At 44.3% G+C, this 21,339-nt stretch overlaps 4 protein-coding genes across 4 annotated transcripts in view; 3 read left to right on the top strand and 1 right to left on the bottom strand.

Moving 5' to 3' along the window:
• LOC126558402 (sorbitol dehydrogenase-like) overlaps positions 1–21,339 on the bottom strand; it is a 286,926-nt gene that overhangs the window by 50,156 nt on the left and 215,431 nt on the right. The window lies entirely within an intron of this gene.
• LOC126557604 (protein arginine N-methyltransferase 1) overlaps positions 1–21,339 on the top strand; it is a 724,795-nt gene that overhangs the window by 635,210 nt on the left and 68,246 nt on the right. The window lies entirely within an intron of this gene.
• The window catches only part of LOC126558443 (phosphate carrier protein, mitochondrial-like), a 92,794-nt gene that overhangs the window by 57,844 nt on the left and 13,611 nt on the right, over positions 1–21,339 (top strand). The window lies entirely within an intron of this gene.
• LOC126559151 (protein D2-like) lies at positions 5,266–15,309 on the top strand. The gene is made up of 3 exons (XM_050215266.1): positions 5,266–5,729; positions 5,816–5,969; positions 15,294–15,309. The coding sequence occupies exons 1-2, from the start codon at positions 5,305–5,307 to the stop codon at positions 5,964–5,966; spliced, it is 576 nt and encodes a 191-aa protein (XP_050071223.1). The 5' UTR covers positions 5,266–5,304; the 3' UTR covers positions 5,967–5,969; positions 15,294–15,309.

Below are 21,339 nucleotides of genomic sequence, written 5' to 3'. Positions count from 1 at the left end.
TTGTCTGCATAGTTTTATACAAACTATCGGCAATAAGAAACACACTCAGAACAAGCTACAATACAAACCACCAAAACAATAACAACTGCGAGCAAAAGCTTTACAAACAAACATTCCAAAACAAGTCAACATGACCATGGCTTACGGTTGCTTTCGCTTTGTTTGGTCGCCTGCACACCCCTTCAATCGTCCAGTAGCGACGCCGAATGAACGGCCCTCGGTTGGTAAGAACTTTAAAAGCGTACACCATCATCCTTCGCTCGATGTCACCTTCAAGCCCATCGCCTCGTGCGACACAACATCATTGCCCGAGAACTCCCGCGTCCCAGCCTTCTTAAGAGCGAACAGTGGACGCATAAATATGTAAGAATGTTTGCAATTGTGCAAAATTTCTCGGTCAAATATTTGCCCTTCTTCAGCGCAACGGGGTGTCTACGTGCAGGGACCGGTGGTGTGGTACGGTTCTAGGCGATGATCGTCTGAGGTTGGCTGGGAAGCGTGAGTCAGCAAGCCAACCCAGGTGTTCGTTTTTCCCTGGAGAATGTTGTTTTCGGGCAAGGGCAGACGGTAGACCGTCACCTTGCGTACGAACCGATGGCACACGCAGAAGGTTGGTATAACCTACCTTCATTTTCCACGCCACAAGGCAAGTAGCTGCCAATTCGGCCTCCTACACCCTTTTGTAGAATATTTTAACCCCGTCACATATTGGATGAGAGGCTGCGGCGTGGACGTGGTTCAATGTGTCTCCCGAGTGCCCGAAACTGTCGCAAAACTTGTCATCTACAAGGCAAGGTGAACGGGAAGGAATTTATTAGGTGAATTTCATTTGGACTTTGCTTCAACCTAGTCAGTTGGCAAAAGTCAACGGTGGTGTGTATGTGTTAGAAAAAAATTTAAATATTTGCTCAAAACAAACAGTGCCTTTTCCTTTTCAGCAACACTTCCTTCCGAGTTCGGGAGGTCACGAGCATTTTTTTTGGTTGGTTATTTGTCTAGCTCAACACTAAAATGTTAAACATTTTTCTTTAAATTTGATACGAAGAAGGAGCAGAGCTTTAACACAAAACACTGTGGCCCATAAATAAAAATACACACTATTATCTATGCTACCAGGGGCAGATAGCACCCGAAAGGTCATTAGTTGAATGTACCATAAATTAAATGTTTCAGCAACATAATTGAAGTACCATCATCCGTCTGGAATTAGTTGCCTCTCCGGTCACTTCTCTCCCAGTTCGAACCCGTCGCCAGGAAGTGGTTGTGGTATTGAGGTGAAATAGTTTTTGATACTATTTGATTACAGCCACGGCCGAAAGGGGTTGCAGGACGAAAGGCTCTAATAGGATGGGATGTGAAAGACAAACAAGTGATGACTGTTCTTTTCCTGCACCGCATATACACCCCGTTTGTGATGAAGCGTGTCAAGGGATGGCGGGGTGTGTGCATTATAACGGCGCCAACAAACCCCACACTTCTAAGCTCTCAAAGCACATCCGGTAGGTGTGTGTGTGTGTGCTTGTGGTGCTGTGTATTTGTTTTGCGAAACTAATATTAAACAAACAGAAGCCACGTCATTGTACCGGGTGGCGTGGGTACGCTGAAGACTTGCAAACCGAAGAAGAGGGAAATGCTACGTTCGTAATGATTTGATACAATTTCCTGGTCCGTCGTGGAGAACAAGACCCCTCTATTGTCCTGTCTTGCGCACCTCTTCTCAGGCCCAATTCATTGCTTTCTATTTTGTGCTAAAGCATTAGCCGACTCTTCTTGCTAAAATAAGCCACATGTACACGGCAACACATGCGACACAGGATTTGGCTCGTAGGGTTTGGCTACCCCACGGCTACGATCGTGCGCTGCTTGATATGTTGTGCGAGATGCTGGAGATGTCGAGCTTTGCGGTGGGAAAAACAGAGAAATAGATAAAATAAATTAATTCATTTCCACTGACGAGAACGAATGATGGTGGTGGCACGATTGCACGAGAGCATCAGCAGTCGTGCAGGTCCACCAAGGAACGGTCCACCACACAGAGCAGCACAGGCGGGGCTGCGCGGTGATACGGGCTGAAAATAGACAGATGAATAAATATGCATATAGAACTAGGCGGGAACCAACAGCAACAGTACTACATCAGAAGTAGCATCGGAACAGTAGCAACATATCCGGTCGGTAAAATATGGAACCACAGATACACAACCGAACGTTGGCCATCGAACTAGCAGCAAGTAGCAATAAAGAGATGAAACCAAGGCTTCTGGTGAGGGAAAAGTATTGCGCACTCCTAGGAGAGAAGAGATTGGTACAAAAAATGATGACACAAAAACCACATTCTAATGAAGCGTAAAGCACGTAGGAGTATCTGTGTACCTTTTGGAGAAGTTCGTAATAGAAACAATCGGGTGTCGAGCATGAGTTTGCATAGAAAAAAAAAATCGGACGAAGTTGTAGTGTGTTCTTCCGGGCCACGAAATGAATTAGCAGCAAAGTGCTAATCATTAGTAATGTCATGGTACAGGGGCCACGATCTTAGCTGGTTGGTTCCAGTGGGTAAAACGTTTAGTTGAGAATGGTGGGTTGATTTTCGAGATGCTAATTATTCATGGTGGACTCTTCTTGATTTAAAAATTTTGTAGTTATAATCAAGAAAGCTTAAAGATTATTTAAAAAATGATTAAATTATCAACGGAAACCCATAACTGGTCCAAGCGCTCAACAGTTGTTTGTGGGATAGCATAACTTCAGGCGCTAATACAAGATCAGTTTCATGCGCTGGTGGCATTTAAAGAACCAAATTTGTCTTTTACGGCATGCTCATAGTTTTCTAAAATAACTGTTCTTTAAAATTATTTGCTTAAGCATGCTATCCCAAGCTACGATCAACATGTACAAAGGATGATACACTGTAGCAAGCTTGATAAATCTGCCATCAAATATGAAGTCTGCATAACAATGTCAAAAGGAAGTCCATCCGCATGTAAGCATACGAAATGAGGCAAAATTTGAAAGGATAATCTCTTGTTCGAGCTTTTCTAGTGCTGCCTTATCTACAAACTTGTCCTTTGCATACGATCCAACCAGGGGTACAGAGAGCAAGGATACTATTTTGGTTCTGCTCATCATAACTTCAATATTGTTCAACACAATAGCGCTCTGCACACGGTCATTAGATAGGGTTTTGTGTGGATTCTCCAGCAGCGTAGTTTAAAACGCACTACGGACGAAAACAAACTCGCCACAGCGATGATGACAGTAATGCATTGTACGAGGTTTCGAAACTGGCTATCGCACCAGGTACGTAAGCGTGTTGCAGTAGTGTACCACCTATGCAGAAAATGCTTCGTCAAAGGCACGCCGAATGCTACATCATGTGGGGCCATTGAATGTACGGCATTCGATGGCAATGTTTCCATTGCGATGTACCGTGTGGTTTCCGAACGCGTCCTCCTACCCCATGGTTCGGCCAAACCCGGAGATGTTGACCGTTTCTCGCCCCAAAATAGTGCCCGTCTGCATCCGCATGATACTGCTAATGAAGTTCCGTTGCGGGTGTACTACTGCCAAAAATGTCTTCCGCAGATTCTCACTCTATCTACCGCGTTCACCCCTTGAAGCTTTTGCTTATCTCAGCACAGTGGGAAGCGTGTAGATTTGTTGGCAGGGAAGCTGCAAAAAGTTCTCTTTGATGTTGGTTCCGTGCTGTGTCGGCATGCCGACTCCCGTTTGATGGTGGTGCGAACTGAGCGCGGGGAGGAGAACCAAAAAAAAAACGGAGGAGAAAACAGGGCAGGGCGAAGAATTTGGCAGTGCAAAAGCGATGGACGCACGACGGCTGGGATTGTTGGAGCTTTCATAATTTTTCTTTCCGGCCGACCGCCGTTGTGCCAAATTCGTTTCACAACCCGTGCTCTCCGTAGCAGCTCCGGCAAACGAAGGCAGACACATCATAACAGATTTCTGCAGATTGGTTGACTGGGTTGGCTGGAAAGGGACGCGAGGTTTTAATGCGGCATGCCGGCGGGACTGCCGCAGAGGGACACTTGGAAAATATGCAACAATTTGCCACCGTTCACTGCTTTCAACGTCGGCCGGTGAAGTAAGCCACCGGAAGAAGCACCCGTAACAGCAGGCTGGTTGGCAGTGAACCGACGGTGAAACATTGCGAATCATTGCTGCTAATCGTCATTGTTGGTCGGTCAGCTGTGCCACAATGTGTCGAAAAGTTTTGAGTGACACTTTGTTGTCCTGGCGTTCGTTTGGGGAGATCATTCGAGCTGTCCGAGCTGGGCAAAGTTTCAACAAGCAAAATGACTATGGAGTGGTTCGCACTGGATGCTCGTTTGATGGAAGTGTAGCCACGCATAGGGAACGCGTGGAGATAGACCGCGGCAGTAATTTGATCTCTTTTGGAAATCGATAAATATTAACAAAGTTAGTCGCTAGTGACCTGTGTCAACTATGGCATAAATTAGATTAGCTTCATTTTATGAATCTGCAGGCACTGTTACTCTCTGCTGTTACTTTTGTTTTTTTTTTGCTGACTTATCCACTCGTTTTGTACACAATTTTATGGCCTGACATCAAGCAGAAAAGTAAATGTGTTTTTATTCTCCTTTCCCTGCTTTTAAATACTTGAATATGTCAAATATTCTGTTATTTTAATGTTATTTCTATTTTTCTTTCTTTTGTTTCAGTTCACATGATTGTGACCAGAATTAATTGACCCACTTTCAGACCGAGCATTATCAACTGTCCGCAGAAGGATAGATTGTGTCTAAAAATAGAAGTCAAATACCATATGACGCAGACCTGCTCCAGGTTGCGGATGAGCTAACAGCACCGAGGTAATCTGGTTGATCGGAAGTGCTGATAGCGGGAAGTGCACTTGAGCAGCTGAAACGGCGGTGCATCGAAGCTACACATCCCTACACCTAACCGGTAAGTAGCTGTATGTGTGACCTGGAAGACGTACACAGTCTAATGCAATTGAATCATTCTCTTCGTTCGGTCGGTTGAAGTGCGCTTTGTGGGTTAGTGCTGGTGTTGTTGTTGTGTGGTTATCGGTCCGCCGCGTCACGCGGATGCTGCTTATTATTGGGCGAATGGGCTGATGATAGTCGTTGTGTTCGTTCCGGGCCTAGGCCTAACCTTCACCGTGATCGGCTCGTGATACGGTGACTGGACAAGTGATAGAGTGGTTTTGACTGTGCTTGTGCCTTATCGGAGACCCGCGTCCGTATTGCTGAGCACAACCGCGGAACGCGGATGTCAGTGTTTTACCAGTGACCGGCCGGTACAGTGATGCAGGTGGACATTGGGCAGTTCTTTGCCGAGCATGACATCGTGCCGGTGCTGATCGATCGGGCACCGGACGCGTTTGCTAAGGTGGTGTACCGCGCGAAGAAGCTAGTGGACGCTGGTAAGGAGCTGACACCGGCCGAGGTGCGCGAGGAGCCGAAGGTTGAGTGGTATGCCGATCCGACGGCGCTCTACACGCTCGTCATGATTGATCCGGACTCGCCGAGCCGTATGGAACCGTGGAACCGTGAGTTTGCACACTGGCTCGTGGGAAACATACCGGGACGGCACGTGCAGAACGGCGAGACGTTGTTCGAGTACATTCCGGTATTTCCTCGGTCGGGTGTCGGTTTCCATCGGTACATCTTTCTCGTATTTCAACAGCAATCGTGGAACGATTACTCGGAAGCACCCCGTGCCTCAAATAAGTACGTTTTTTCCACTCTGTTCATGCGAAACAAAATGGAAAGGATTGTGTTTTTCTTTGGTTTAAAGCAACATCTTTCTTTCACAGAAACCGAACGCCAAGGATACGGTTCAGTACCCGAGACTTTGCCCGCCGTTACAGCTTAGGCAGTCCGGTGGCGGGCAATTTCTTCATCGCGCAGTACGATGACTTTGTGCCGGTCATACTATCCCGGTATCCGGCCTCGGATGATTACTAAAATGTGTGAACAAATATGCTGGTGTGAGTGATCCAATTTCAATTACTGGCGCTACAACGGCACCCGCGTCGTCATCCAGCCGAACGAGATGTTCAACGTTGCGAAAAAGGGGTACGATCATCGATCATAAAACTCATTAAAACAATGCCACTCGTTGTATCACAAACGGTCTCCTTGTGCACAAATAACACCCCCGGGACTGTGCGATTCGATTACAGATTCGACATCCTGATTGTGATCAACCACTTGACTCAAATGCGCCACACACCGCCCGACCAGCGTTGCTGTACTACCGGCAGTGACCTTCCAATGTTGACCGCGCGCGCGGTACACATTGAGCTGACGCTGCGTTGCTGTTGTCGTTCGCAGTGTTTACATCCGCGATGGTTGAAAGCGTTGAAATATTAAAATCGTTAAACCCTTTAATCCCGGTAGCTCGAATAAATATTGACCTAGGCCCCAACTCTCCTGCGATTGTTGTGACCGGCAGGGAACATGATGAAAGTATCGCTTGTCGATGTTTACTTTCGGTAGAACATCGTGCTGCAAAGGTATCGGCTCGTGCAGAGCAAGAGCTCGTGGATAGTTGAAAGAAAGAAGAATGCTTGTGATGTATCAATTTAATGAATTTTAATGGTTAATTTCGAGCCTGTTCGTTGGGAAATGAGATGGCAAGAAGGTAACTCTCTATGCATCCAACTCAAGCAGACGTCGTCCGTGTAGTGCAGAACCACTATTAAGCGGATTAAATTACGACGTTGAGTCATGCTAGCAAAAAGTGGTACTTCTGGTTCCTTTTGAGCGTTTCATGCAGGACCAGCACTGCAACTACCATATCCATATCCAGTGGAGGTAAAACTGATCTACATTTTTGTAGATGGTGAAAGTGACGATACGTTGGTAGAATTTCAAGCGTGAAGGTTGTTTGGTTGCTGGCAAATGTTCGCAGAAATGAAATTCTACTCTTCAACGGGGTGATAAGCGATGTGGCGGCTTGAAGAGAGAGAGAGAGGGAAAGGTTAAAAATTGCATCTGATCTCGGTGCTAAACCGTGTAGGGCTATGATTGAATTTATGTTTGCCGCTAGTAGTCACGGTAGAACATTCTTCCCTGCGCATCGATGTGCATACATGGTACGAGAATGGGAAGAGCACACTGACACACTGGGTCGGTCGGTCTGCTTGTAACTATGATGGAATCATGATGGATATGCATAATATAATTTAGCTTCACTTTGAAAGTGCGGGTTGTCAGATGTTGCATACTTTTGTAGTGCGAAAATAGCTGCAAAGTGAGATAGAAAAACGGATGTAAAAGTCACACTATTCAGTGAAGTATAATCGTACAAGGCTCATAGAGTTGTGATGATACTTTTATGTTGCATAGTTTTGCTCCCTCTTGATGCACCACAATGTTGGTCAGTCTATGTTTTTGTAGGGTTCATGCAGTGACGTATGTAGGAAATAAGTTTATTAGAGAAAAGAATCATTAAAGTCTGTCTGTAAGGGAATTTTTAAATTGAAATGAATGTACTGGTATGTATTTAGTTGAAAAAATCCAATGTATGTAAGTGTTGTTCATATTAATTGTCTGTATAATATAACATAAAATTAAACGCTTTAGATGTTGGAGCAATTTCCATTTTTGCATTTCATCTAATGCTCCTGATTATGAAAACAAGAAAGCTATTCAAAAAACCATTTATTTATGTTGCCCGATGTGTTCAAATTATTTAAATCTCTTAATATCTCTTAAAGGAATTCATTCGTATGCTAACAATCTCTATTCCACTGCGACTAATACGTGAAACGACTTCTCTATGCTCTATTTCTGATGCGAAACGGTACCTTTTCGACGAATGTTTCGCTTCCAAGATTCATTACCCAGCGCACATCAGCCAGACACGTTTCGAAAAGGTGTCCTTAGTGCGTTTAACGAAACGCGTCGGTCGCGTGGTACTGGCTTGTTTCGCGAATTTAGTACTTTTGTGATAAATTTTTGATGCCCTACAAACAATTTACTCACTATGGTTGCCTTTATCTTGTCCAACAGTTTTGCTACACTCAGCTGTAAAGCGGTAAATGGAAAAATTCACAAACGTATTTTTGGGAAGTAAATAGATTAAACATCATGAACGCAATTATTATGGCACACACGCACAAAAAAAGAGGAACACAAATTTGTACAGACAAGGGAAAACCCCACACAAAAATAAAACCACGCATGGGTGCCGTGGGAATTGGATATTGAAATACATTAAAAAAAAGTTCCTCCCGGTCCTGGTGTAACATTGCCGTATTGCCACCGTACTGCCCAGCAACGCTTTACCTCCGCGGCTCAATGTACCGCATGTTTGTTCATTATAATGATTTCACGTATATGTTGGTCAGCGTGGCGAAGTTGCGACCGGTGGATAATCCCTTCGGTGCGATGAATGTGATATTACCATGCACGCCTGATAGGCCCGTTGGCAAGAGCTACCCAATCGTTAGCTGAACGCTGCGGTGGTGGCTGTCGGCGGCGGTGGTGGTGGTTGATGGAAAGCAAACAAAATTTTAATATGCGAAATAGAAACTTGCGCTCGCGTGGTGATGCGATACTATTCGCAGGTGCGAAAAAAATGGAAAAATAAAATCAAAATTATAACTAACATGTTTCAAATTGGTATTGCAATTTGTGTGCTGGCACATACATTCGCCGGCTATCTGATTGGTATGGCTTAACGTTGTGTGCTGTAGGCAATATCAATATTGTCATCCTTTTTTTTTGGTTTTGTGTATGATTTGATACGCGATAAAGTACACGGTTTCACTTGTATCGAGCGGTACCGTGTGGAAGGATCAAATGAAACTAACTCGAACAGTGCTTCAATCGTGTCTGGTGTCTGGCGGTGTATTTAATTTGACTATGGATAGATTTATCAAACACTGACAATCTATGTTATGTGGTAAAAAGTTACGTCTAGGCATTTTTTACAAACTAAACCTTAAAAGGTCGCATGGTAGATGCAGTTTTGGAGCAATTCATTACACTGCCGGACTCGATATCAGATCCCGTTTCAATCGAGCCTCTGTACGGTGCTTTCACTTTGAAGATACGGGTATGGACGGCTAAAGATAAATTCGGAGTGGCCCGGTGGTAGAGGTAGGAGTCCTGCACGAGGCAGGACTGGTGTTCAAATCCTACTTCAGACCGTTCGGTTGTAGTCTGAAGACTGACTATCCGACTGTCAATGAATTTAGTAAGGCATTATATGGTCAGTTTGACCTAGATAAAATCATTTAGCCAAGAAGTAGAAGAAGAATACGGGTAAAATCAAGTAAATGAAATAATAGAGAAGAAGTTCATTTCACAAAGAAGTAGAAATTCTTATTGGAGTAATTTGTTAGTTTTTCTATGAAAGTTATCATATTCATCCGATTATTGTGTTTTTTGACCAAGAATCTTGGTATGCATATGGTTAAAACGATTTGTTTTTCATAATAAACCCTTAATTTAAAATGAACTCATTATCACAATACGGCGCAAGCCGTCATACATAAAATAAACTAATAAAACCCTTATTTGACTTTGATTTTCAAATTCGAATTCAAATAATGAGAGAATACCCTGGGAATTATTGTACAATAATATGCGGCGTAGAGCTCTATTATTCAAGAATGAAGACACAATTTTAGTTGATTTTACTTTCTTCCTGAGTTTTAATAAAAAAAACGAATTATAAATTAATTACCGTATTAACTTCTCTGATTCCGTTTCTCCACACAACAGAAACCGCCTTCTGTATTCAGTGTCGGTGAACGCAATGAACATTTCGTTCGCGAGTCAGCCGCCCAGAAGGTGCAAAAATGCCGCCAGGCGGCTATCCTTCGGGCGGCTCTTATTTCATACACATTCTAGCACGCTCATGGAGCAATTTTCGTAAACAAACCTCACCTCATCGGAGGGACAAGCCTTCCAGTGACGCATGCGCACAAACATGGAACAGTGCAACATCTCTTTACACTACAGCGAGCCTTCAACCATCCTGGTGGTGTGTATCATCATCAACCGGCAGCTGGTAGCACCCGAAACGAACAGCAGGAATTGGCTCGTGCTAGTCCTTTTGCCCGAACGCCGAATCCTTGTGTCTCGGGCAGTGTTTTGGTACAACCAGACACAGCAAAGCTATCACCATACGCGAGCGGTTAGTTTATGTCGGGCAGTGTATCGAAACGGTCGCTATCGAGAAGTGAGTGTGCGTGTGTGCCGTGTACACGAAACAGACGCGATAAAGCATCCGTTGCGTTTTCGGCTAGTATCACGCGGTTTTCGGCAGTGTTCTTACTCAAAACTCGTACCACCAGGTTCAGTATCGCGGTGTGATTTTTTTTCTCGTTTTGTTTTCTTTTGCCTAAAACCTGTCCATCTGTCTATCCGACTGTCAGTGTTTTCATGTCGGTCTGTCTGTCTAGTGGAGTGACGGGGTCAGTTCATTTCACCGTTAATGTGATCCGCGATTCTCGTGGATTGCTTGTGGGGTGGGGAGACGTGCAAGGTATCCCTTGACCCGGAAAAGCTTTCTCCCACAGCCCAAAACGCATGAATGCGTGGCTAGGTTTCAATGTGTGCTTATGTGTGTATCCGCGAATGTGTGTATTGTACAGCAATGAAGCTTACGGAGCGAGGCCTTTGACTACGGTGGCGTGGGGAAGTTTTGGGAAGATTTTTACCTTCTTGCCCTGCTAGTCTCTTCATTCTGGGTGGGAAAGTTAGCAAACGGGAAAACGCAACGAAGCAGAAGCTTCTCTCGGTACCGTCTTGAGCCTTGTTTGATCAAGACTGCCGCTGTTGCTTCGTATGGTTCGCTGCCTGTTTTCGCCGGGTTTGCTTGTCATTCGCCGTTAATTTACTTCGCTTGCTCTCCAGTGTTTGTCGGTGCACCGTGATAGTAGTGATTGGGAAAAGGATGAAATACATGCGTCGCCAGTAGATGCGTGGTGGTGCGTGGCTGTGGTGTTACGGTGCAGTGCGTTTAGTTTCTCCGGTCGTCCCATTACGGTTGGTCGGAAAGGCAAATGTCATTAGCGTTTGATATACGCTAAACCCGGTTAAAGCGTAAGCAGATCAATCGATCGGTGGAGGCGCCTAGTACGGCGTCAACCTTGGCAGTCTGTGTTGATAAAGATAATCTGGTTCGCGTGGATTGGAAGTGCAAATGGTGATGTGATTATAACTGATTGCAAGCAGATCGCGGTACGATTGATGTGCTGTAAGTTTGTGTGTGTCGTACCGGATACCCGAGGTGTGGCACATCTTCGCCAGGAAGGATTTAATCCCTAAGGGAAGCCATACTTGCAGCGGCAAAAGTGTGGATTATGATTATTTTTTCGGAAATGAGGGTAGCGACGTCAAGGTTTGGAGCAAGCTCTTAGACAGCTTCGTTGGCTTCATAAAACACAACTGCGTGTAGCAGTCTGGAGATAGAGAAAACGGTGTACCCTTTGATACACAGAACAGTCTTTGTGTGTAAGGGTTAGCACGTAAAGGATTACGGATCTTTTGGCAACAAAACATAGAAGGTAAGAGTATTTAATACACTCCAGAGAGAGAAGGAGAGAGAGAGAGAGAGAGAGAGAGAGAGAGAGAGGGAGAGGGAGAGAGAGGGAGAGAGAGAGCGATAGTATGGATATTTCCCTTCTAAATAAAACATTGATCATTCTGTCCACTTTAAGCTCGATCGGATTTAGGACTGATCGCGGTTTTCTTTTGTAGTTGGAAGCGCAAAACAAGGATTCTTCTTTCCAGAACGAATGCCGCTCTGCTCTGTGTATGCGAACGAGCATGGTTTATTAAAATTTTACTGCTCGTAATTAATTATTTTGATGATTACCAACTGGAAACCCATTGACCGTTCTTTGTTTTGGTACCGCACGTTTGCTGCCACTCCAGCCGTCCCCTCTCCACCCTCATTGAAAATTTATTTGTTAGGCAAACCGGGCCAACAACTCCATGCTGGCGCTTCCACCAGCCCCGGGAGCTTTACTCAGGGGAGAAAGTTTGATCGTATAACAAGCGACCGACTACACCCGGTATACCCTGTATACAGGCAGTAGGTGGCTCGCTCGCTTGCTCCCTCACTCCGCTTTGTCAACTTTCGCCGCTTTCATTCTACCGGATCTGCTCCCCACCACCGTTCCCTCCGGATCATTAGCGTTTCAGCCACGTCGAACCGTTGTTCGCACGAGCACGAGCAGGAGACGAGAGTAAAATTTATAATCTCGACCATAATTAGACATCGGCCGGCGGGAAGTAATCATGTCCGGTGGCGCATCTGTCCGTGCAGCTGTGCCCCCGTGCTTCCATCGTTCCAGTGGGAGCCATCCGTGTTTGCTCACTGCTCGGTAGCATAATTATATGCGCCCCTTATTGCATGGGTATGTTCAACTTGCGTGGGTCCATTCCGCGTAACAGGCTTCCAGTTGAGTGATTTAAAAAGTGGTAAAACATAAACTTGACTGTGGTCGTCGTGTACCGTCATAAAATGCGTGTAAAAAGTCATTAATACTATTGATCGGGTGTAATGAATAGTAAACAAACAATGGGGGCACCGGTGGTCGCGGTGGAAGCGCGGTTTTTCATGTGCTTTTATAATTTTCCACCCCTTTTCATAGCATTTCCTAGGATGGCCGGTTAGTTGTTGGCACATGGGTAAAATACTAATGAAATTACCTGACAGTGGCTGTCAGCTGAAAGCATTTTACGCTTTCTGTGGTGCAAGTTTAAACACACGAGTAACAGAGTCTTGACTCAGTTGTTGACCGTTATTTACCGGGCTGTCGCGCTGTCGAGGCGACGATCCGGTGTTACATTTATTTTCTTGCTCAACTGCGTTTCATTTTTTTTTTGCACCAAAAACCTCATAATGGACTTTAATTTTAAAAGGAAACAAATCAAATATTTGTCGCTCACGCTGTGTTAGGCGGTCTCGCAGCATAATTAATCATTGAAAAGGTTGATTTACACTCATTAATTATTCGCACATCCGGGAATGGATGTGCCAAACAAATCTTGCGCTAGGTCGTGTGCTTTCGAAAGCACTCTATCTTCTGCCGAAGAAACCGCACACAGAAAGATAATTACTGTTGTGGGAGGGTATGCAAAGTGGAAGTTTTCACGTCATTCCTTTCATACATAATTATCTGCGACAGACTGCACGTTACGCAGCCGCACCTACCCTAAACGAGCTATTTGCAGATGAAACTGGTAACACATTTGACTGGGAAGGATGCTTTAAACACATCCGGGCACTTCGGTACGGTACCGTCCGTGAGCCTGATGGTTCGTTTCTAATTTTACGCTTCCTCAGCATTGCCGGTCGGAATGCTTGTTTTTTTGCGTATCTTTCGGACCCGCGCTGACTAGCTGTCGGTCGGTCGTTAGTCATAGGCGAATCATTTATTACGTACCCTTTGTTTTGCGATTGAAGTTTATCTCAAATCGATCCAATTAGGGGGCAGCCGTCCGGTTCGGTTTGCCTTTTCCATTTTAATTCATCCATTTAAAGATGTTGTATCGCAACAAATGGCTGCTTGCTGGCTGTGCTGCCCATTCAGTCAGTGGGTTATCTGTGTCGAGGTTTAAAGCAGGTAGAAAGGGAGAAAAAGGAGAGAAAAAACATAATCACAAACGTAGCAAGCGGAAAATAAGGACGCTATTTATGGGACCGGAACTAAAACAGAAATCTCCAAGCGGACTTCGTGCTGCTGCTTGAGTTTATTCTTGCCGATGGCCAATAAGATGAACTAGCATTGTGGGTTTTGTTGGTACAGAAGAAAAGACGAAACGAGCGAGCGGGAAAACGGACAAAAGTGCTTTGGGAAAATGACGCAAAACAAAGGGACATAACAACAGTGCAGAGACCTCATACAGAATCGGACCATCTTGTTGCCGCACCTGCTTCTGCTGCTGCTGCTGTTTCTGGAAAATGTGAATCGTGGTGATTGGTTTGGGTCACTAAGATGGGATGGATGTACTGCTACTTCACCATTCTGCACCTTCTCGTGTGTTCGCGCTTTCCTCGTTCATATATTATTCTCGCTGGGAAGGATGCAACACCGGTAAAAAGGAAAAAAATGTTGGATGTGAAACCTTCCAGTGGGAGATTTTTTTCTGGAAAGAGCATTCTTTACCTCTTTTTTTCTTCCTTTCTACCGGGGGTGACAACTTTACCGGTTTTCTAATGAAATATTTGCCGTGATTTATCATCGTCCTTACCACTTCATTGCCTATCCACGCGCTAGTTGACGCGACCGAATGTGATCCGAACGAATAGCTTGTTGGGAAGGAATGTGCAGCGTGTTTCATCAACACTTGACACGAGGACGGAACGGGTGCCCGAATTTTCTCCCCTTTTCCAGCACCATTTACGTCAGTTTTCCGTGACGTGTTTAGTTTGGTTCGGTTGATAATCATTTCGATTCTTGGGAAGTTGTTTTTTCTCCTTGGTTTGCAGCCACTTTCGCTAGCCCCGATTCCCATAGGGTCTCGGTATGCTGTGCGTTTTCCATTTTCCAAGCACAAGACGGTTGGTGTGCTTGGTATTGCCGAGATAAAATCTTCGGCCAACCGGCTAGAAGTTCATTTTTCGAACTCATGTTTATTTCGGCCGACAAACTGCCGGGTCGTTTCATGGTTGCTTCGTGGCCTTGCGCTTGTCAAACCCCGGAAAATTGGGAGCTTCGACGCAAACGGCTGCAACCGTCCGTGTGTGGCCCACACAGTGCCAATAAACCATCGTTTGGGCCATGTTTTTCTTACCAATTCCATTTTTCCCAACGGAACGTACACGCCGGACTTATCACATCTTGGGGTCTGCATGAACTCTCTGATTAGATTGGATCAAATCCGATGGCAGTGGCGTGTGGTATGTGGCTCGGATAGGCGCACCAAACAAAACAAATCAACAAACTGGTTTGTTATGGTGTGTGTAAAGTTCGTCCTGACCAGGGTCGCGGTCCACATCGAAGGTTAGCTATTTACGGACCCGAATCTATGACGGTGTGTGTTTGTGTGGCTATGAGCGAGAGTGCACGCGTGTGAGTAAACAGCCACTCGTGCGTAGGTACGTGTGAAGAATGGTTTAGGCCCGCCTTCGGGGAGATAGGACGAAAGTTTTATTTCGTAGAAAATTTCATTCCTACAACTGTGGCGTCCTGTGGTCCGTCCGGCGGGGCAATAAATAGTCACTGGGGGAAATGAATTGAGTGACAGGGCCGAAATTTTCTAAATTTGTTTGACATAAGTTACGGCAACGGTGCCACATCGCCGTTTCGAGTTTCTTGTGAGTGTGTGTGTGTATGTGTGCTGGCACACAAACATTACTGAAGGTGTCTGTTCGCTGGGGCGTTGAATTGGAACGGTAAAGTATGTCAGAAACAAGGTGATAATGTCCAGGGAGGAAAACATCTCCATGGAATTATAAATGGATTACCGTTGTTGGTCGTGATGGGACTGGTTCGGTTGCCGGTACCGGATTCTTTTACACGGCCAGAGAAGTAGCTCGGCTGTGAGGGACCACAAGAAAAAGGAAAACAATATATAAACCATCGTTTGCTGACGCTTGTTTATGAACATTGGTTTCGAAACGGATAAACTTTGATTGAGTTGCAATCATGGAAGCAGTGAGACAACTTACGCAATTTTGTCACTTTGTCTTCCTAAGGGCTATTTGCGGATGGGAGAGATTTTTGCAAAGAATTATCCCCGGAAGTGTGTAATACGAGGAGGGTTTCCGTTATCCTTCGCCAATCAAAGAAGACCAGCTTCCATTTTGCTCGATGAACAAAAACTTTAATGGTAATGATTTACCAAGAGAAAATAATTGCTAGAATGTTTCTGTGACCTCAGAGTATGATTCAAGTGCTAGAGTAGATCGATCCTGTGTTTATTATGAACAAATTGTTACGTGAAGTGTTTCGAATTTTTTGAAATGTACTTAAAACTTTTTCAATCGATGGTCACTGAAGACGTGAAGTTGGGTTATATTCTGTTTTGTTTTGGAATGAGGTATATCCTAAAATATGATAAACATAGATTATTCTGGACTATCGTATCGCTTGCACGCTTTGGAGAGTTTTCAAGTTTTAGTTCTTTAGCAGCTTATAGTTGTTTATGGAATTATGAACTACTCACATTTAGTGTTTATTTAGAACTTTTTAGTTTTCTAACTTACCAAAGATACCTTTTACTTCAACGTCTTCAACGTTCAGATCACCTTCACACTTTTTAAACTGATGTTCTATGAGTACTTTAAGAGTGGTTATAGAACTTTTTGAAGATTGTATACAATTAGATATTCATTTTTGTTTAAAATTTGGTACTTATTTATCTACATATTTTTACACTCCTTGCATATTGCTAACAAATTACAAAGTAAACAATACATTTGGTTTAATGTTACAGAAATACAAATTGCTCTAAAACATGTTGAAAGCATACAAATTTTAAAAATTTGAAGATAAAGATAATTGACTTTCCTTTTTCACAAACACAGTAAAATATCTGCCCTGTGCATGATGAACGTTAAAACTTTCTGACGAAAACGGTCGTTGAAGACACTCAGCGCAGCAAAAAACAAAAAACCCGCAATCATTCTTACGGTGCATTACATTTCCGCACGTAAATTGACAGCGAACTTCGCTGCAAAGTAACGAACACTGCCCTACGATGATTGGTTTGATTTCGTTCCGTGCCATATAATCCACGGGATTCACTCAAGCCGCACCGTTGCCCGGTGAACGCATCGATTCAATTGGTTTGGTGTAGTTTTTTTTGATAATTTTTTTTCGGTGGTTACTCCCCACAATCATGGTCTGATAAATTTGGCAAAGTAAAATTTATAACGCCTGCAATCGAGTGGCAGCCGGCTCACAATCGTTGCACGAAAACCGCCAATGCGCAGATAAAAAAGCGTTATAGTTGAGCCGAGCTAGTAGGCTGTGCTCGTTGTGGTGGTGGTGGCTAAAGGTGAACGGAGCGACGGAAAACGGTGGAATCTGTTGGTTGGGAAATTGACCGGAACCAACCGGAGAGGGCCGGAAATTTCGGAGGAAAGGATTAACTAGTTAGCCTTCACCATTCGTGCTGTGGGGGTGTGTAGGTGTGTGCGTGTAAATGGGTGAAATTTGGCGAGGACGAGCGCGCAATTGTGAAGATGCATTCGTGCAAGAGTGCGCTTTACCGTTGATCGGTGCTAGTGAAGCGGTACGAGGCTGAGGGCTAGCGGTCTGGAACATGTACAAGCGCGATAACACGTTCCCGGGCTCATGGTGTACTACAGCTGGGCCGATTTTCATGAAACGCGTGATCGCCCGACTGTGCTGCGTTGGTGGTCAATTCAATTTTTATTTATGCATTGCTAATGCAAACACTATCCACGGAACCACCGGAAGCACATTCGTCCATGCACTTGCCCGGGTGCGGTTCGTGTTCAAGCACGCTGTCTTTTAATGCTTGTTGAATATTTATTAGACCTCCGGACATGAGCTTCGCTGAAGTTTAAGCCTTTTTCCCCGAGTGCAAAGAGGTGCAAGTGGACAACAACAGAAGCCGTATCTGCCGAACAGTATAAGCGCAACGCTCCTACCCGTTAGGCTGATTATATTGGAATAACTTCATTCCTTTGCCGGTGCGTTGGAGTTGGGTTTGTTCGGGCAAATTTATAGCAATTTAGCTTAGCAAATAGAGCCGATTTCGGAAGTTCTCGGAGCTGGTTTGTAATGTAAGTAATTGAATGAAGCATGAAATAGTGGAAACAAGAACCCATCATCCGCTTACCCCACACAGTCGACTCATGTGGCACGCCGGAACGGGCGGAAAAATGCAGTGTAGCATTTTGCAAAGGGTGGCTTTTTCTTTCTTTCGCTACCCGTCTGCGTTACTCGAGATCGTAACGGAAACCCCATTACGTGGTTTTGCACAGGGAAATTAAGGACGATGGCAGCTGGCTCTGCGCGTCGACATTGCATTACCCTATAAATATGGCAACACTTCGTGTTAATAGCGATAATAAACTGTACGTGATTGAGCCCCGTAAACGACGGTGCGCTTGCGACTCTATTCGATTTTCATCTACTGCTGTGGTGTGTGCGCTTGGGGGGAAAAAACCAGGGAAATGGGTGGCTTTTTGGCAACGTTGCTAACCGCCCCATAAAGACTTGTGCCACGAAGAGGCAGAGGCTTTTGCCGGTGCTGTAAGAGGTTGACGTCTGACGGCTGTTTATTGCTGCATGCTACTAACCGCACCAATAACTGATTTTGCATAAATGTACCAGCCCTGGCGTCGATTATACGGTTGCGGGCAGTTTTCTTCGTTGGTGCACAATTTTCCACCTTCCCCCTTTTTTTCTCGAAACATTGCAGTGGTTTGTGTGGGGATGTTTTATTGTTCGGGTGCTCGTTACAGCATTCGTTTGGTTAGAGTTATTTCCTATGTAAGTTGTCATTCGGATGTTCTTTTTATGGTTCTAAATTAGCACGTAGCTAGTTGTAGGATGTGTAGTTTTACGCAACAGCAAGAGAAATGCTTCATAAATTCGTATTTTATGGTCCTGCATTTCAAGGATTTTAATTTATTTTTAATATTTTAATATTAATATTTTATATCAATCACCCAAAAGATTCCATCTGTGTCATCAAAAGAATCGTCTTCTGCCATACGGGAGGCTAACATTCTTAGTGTAGTTTTGTATTTTATTTTATAAAAATAAGAATCATAAGGTTAGCTTTTACATTCATTGATTGTAGAATGGACTTGTACTTGTTTGAATATGAAAATATTTGTTTTAATTCAATTCTTCATTGTTGAAAAAGTGTATCTATTCCAAGCATCACGAGAGCAGCAGCATTCAGACATATACAATTTGGATGATCGTTCACGTAAAGTGCAATGGAGACGCCTGGTAGCGCATAAAGTGATTGTGTGTAAAATAATAGAACATCCTCTCTTAACCATCGTTGTTGTGCGTGGTCAAGTATAATGCTTAAGTGCATAATGAAACGAGGAAAAAAAAGAACTCTTTTTATGCTTCATTCAATAGCTATGGTGGGTGGCAAATAAAACATGACTATGCTGTGGGTACTGCATGTTTGTGCTAGAGCATTTGCAGACAATCCGGAAAGCGTAACAAACAATCGAAAGCACCAATGGGTAAAGCAGACCCACCGATAGGCTGGTGCGTATAGTGCGGTTGTGTGGTTTCTTGCGGTCTGTCACAACAAATTGAAATTGATCATTTTTGTATTTTGCTGATTGGATCGAAACAGTAAACACAATTGCGGTACTAGGTATGCCGTTTTAAATGCAGCTCGAGAAAATAAAAGTAAAACAGATAAAAATGGATAGGTTAACCGGTTTGGTTGAAGTTTGTTTTGTGTTGCTATTTTTAAAGCGTTTGTTTGCAGCTCACTGTCGCAACCCTGGAGGCAATAAATAGTTTAGTTGGTGACGCACTTTGGCTCGCCTTCGTTTCGTATGGTTTCTATCCCTATCACAGTCTATTTAATTGCTACGCTTGAGTGGTCGCTGAACGTGGGTTGCAATTTATATGAACTATACGTTGCATGGGTGCATCATTTGTTATTGTATGAATGATTTACTAGTGCATGGGATTTTGGGTGTGGATTTGAATAATAAAACTTCACGAACTACTTTTCCATTGGGTTTTTTTTTCTGCGCTAGCGTGCAGTGTGTTAGTAGTTTAATACTCCAGTGTGTGAAAAAAGGAGGTCAACACTCATTATTTATGCACATGGTTAGCATGAATATAATAAAAACAAACTAATATTTTTTGGGAAAAGACTCTCTTTGCTATAAAAATTCCGTCACTATCGTAGCATAGTTTAGAGTGAGCATGTGTGCTCCGATGAAGCGAAATCATCGATACGATACATTTCTACACTTACGTGAAACAAGTGTACAAAATAAAGGGAAAACTTTCCACTCTTACAGTAAAACCCGTTTCCCGTTATAGCGCTGCTTAAATAGTACGTTTCGACAGCACTCGAAAGTTGTAGAACTTGACTCCTCAGCATAAACCAGGCAAGTACACAATGCTCGCTGTGGACAAACTAAAACTTCCTATGTGCACTTGTACGTTGTATAGATCTTGGTAAAAAGTTATGAAGCGCCATCCTGTTGTCCCCTACCAGTAAACACACATACACACATACATGCAGTGTGCGGTAGTCACTTGTCAACGGAAGGCCAACGGGTAAGCGGTATGCTACTTAAGGTTTAAGAATGTCCAGAATGGTCCCAAATAACCCAACCTACACCAGCCCGCCATCGACAACAGATGGTGGGCAGCAAAGCCCTATTGGACGGTTTAGGAGGGTTTTCTTTTCTCTTCACTTCCGTGTGGCACAAAACTTTGACAAGTGTGCACGGGTACGGTCAGACGGCCACCGATGAGTGGTTGGGTTTAGGTTCGTTTGCTACTTTTTTTTTTGGTGCTTCTTCTTTTATTCTCCCCTCCGTTTAAGGGTTGGGACAGCAGAAGAAAGCAGTCAGCTTTTCAATACGATGGACACTATTCTTGGAAGCTGCCAGGAACAAAGTGACAATTGTAAACACAGCCATGGTTGGTTGAGTGATGAAAGAGCAGACCGGTGTTGTCGTTAGGGTGGCAACTGGAAGATAATGCCTCTTAAAGGATTGCTGGCCGTGGTGTGGTTTGGCGATACCAACCAGGTTTTGACGATGAGGATCCCTCTCGTTGAAGCTTTCTTCAACGAGGTGGAAATAGTCTGGAGGGAAATACCATCGGGAGTATCTTGAACCTCGTGCAGTTGTATTATAGTTGCGTCGTAGCAAAGAGACGCAGCCACAAGCACTTGAGCGTAAACGGCAGCTGTTTTGGTTGCTGTTGTTCTTCTTACAGGGTTGATGGGTAAATCTGCTCCTAAGTGCGGTGTACCGTTCTTGAAAGCACAGGAACAAACGGACCGGCCGTACGTGGGAAACGAATGCTTGGTTTGGATGTCTCGGAGACTCGTTTCTTATCATGAAAACCATCGTCGTCCTGTTCGTTGGTGAGGGGTGTAGGTGTGGGCGTCTGTTACGGTACTATCGGATCGGAACGCCATCGACCAGGCGCAGATGTTGATGTGGGTTTGTTTGAGTGGTTTTTGTTTTCGTACTTGATTTGCGGCCGAGGGTATAATTTCCAAGTATCACCACCGACCGTTTACGCCCAACCCGAAACTGCCGGGTCGAGTATGAGCCCGGTGACCCGAAACACTAATCTGCGGTCGGATCGGGACGGGCAGTAGTTGTAGTCAATTTGGGAAAGTCATGAACTGGAAAAACTGAACCGGTAGATATTTATTCGCT

The sequence above is a fragment of the Anopheles maculipalpis genome, chromosome 2RL (genome assembly GCF_943734695.1).
Source record: "Anopheles maculipalpis chromosome 2RL, idAnoMacuDA_375_x, whole genome shotgun sequence".
Classification (NCBI taxonomy): Eukaryota; Metazoa; Arthropoda; class Insecta; order Diptera; family Culicidae; genus Anopheles; species Anopheles maculipalpis.
The sequence above is the reverse complement of the archived record's forward strand: the minus strand, read 5'-3'. Positions and strand labels throughout refer to the sequence as shown.

Excerpts from the sequence above, each read along its gene's own strand:
- LOC126559151 (XM_050215266.1), top strand. The coding sequence starts at position 5,305 with ATGCAGGTGGACATTGGGCAGTTCTTTGCCGAGCATGACATCGTGCCG. Across the intron at positions 5,730-5,815 it reads GCACCCCGTGCCTCAAATAA|AAACCGAACGCCAAGGATAC; the intron begins GTACGTTTTTTC and ends TTTCTTTCACAG.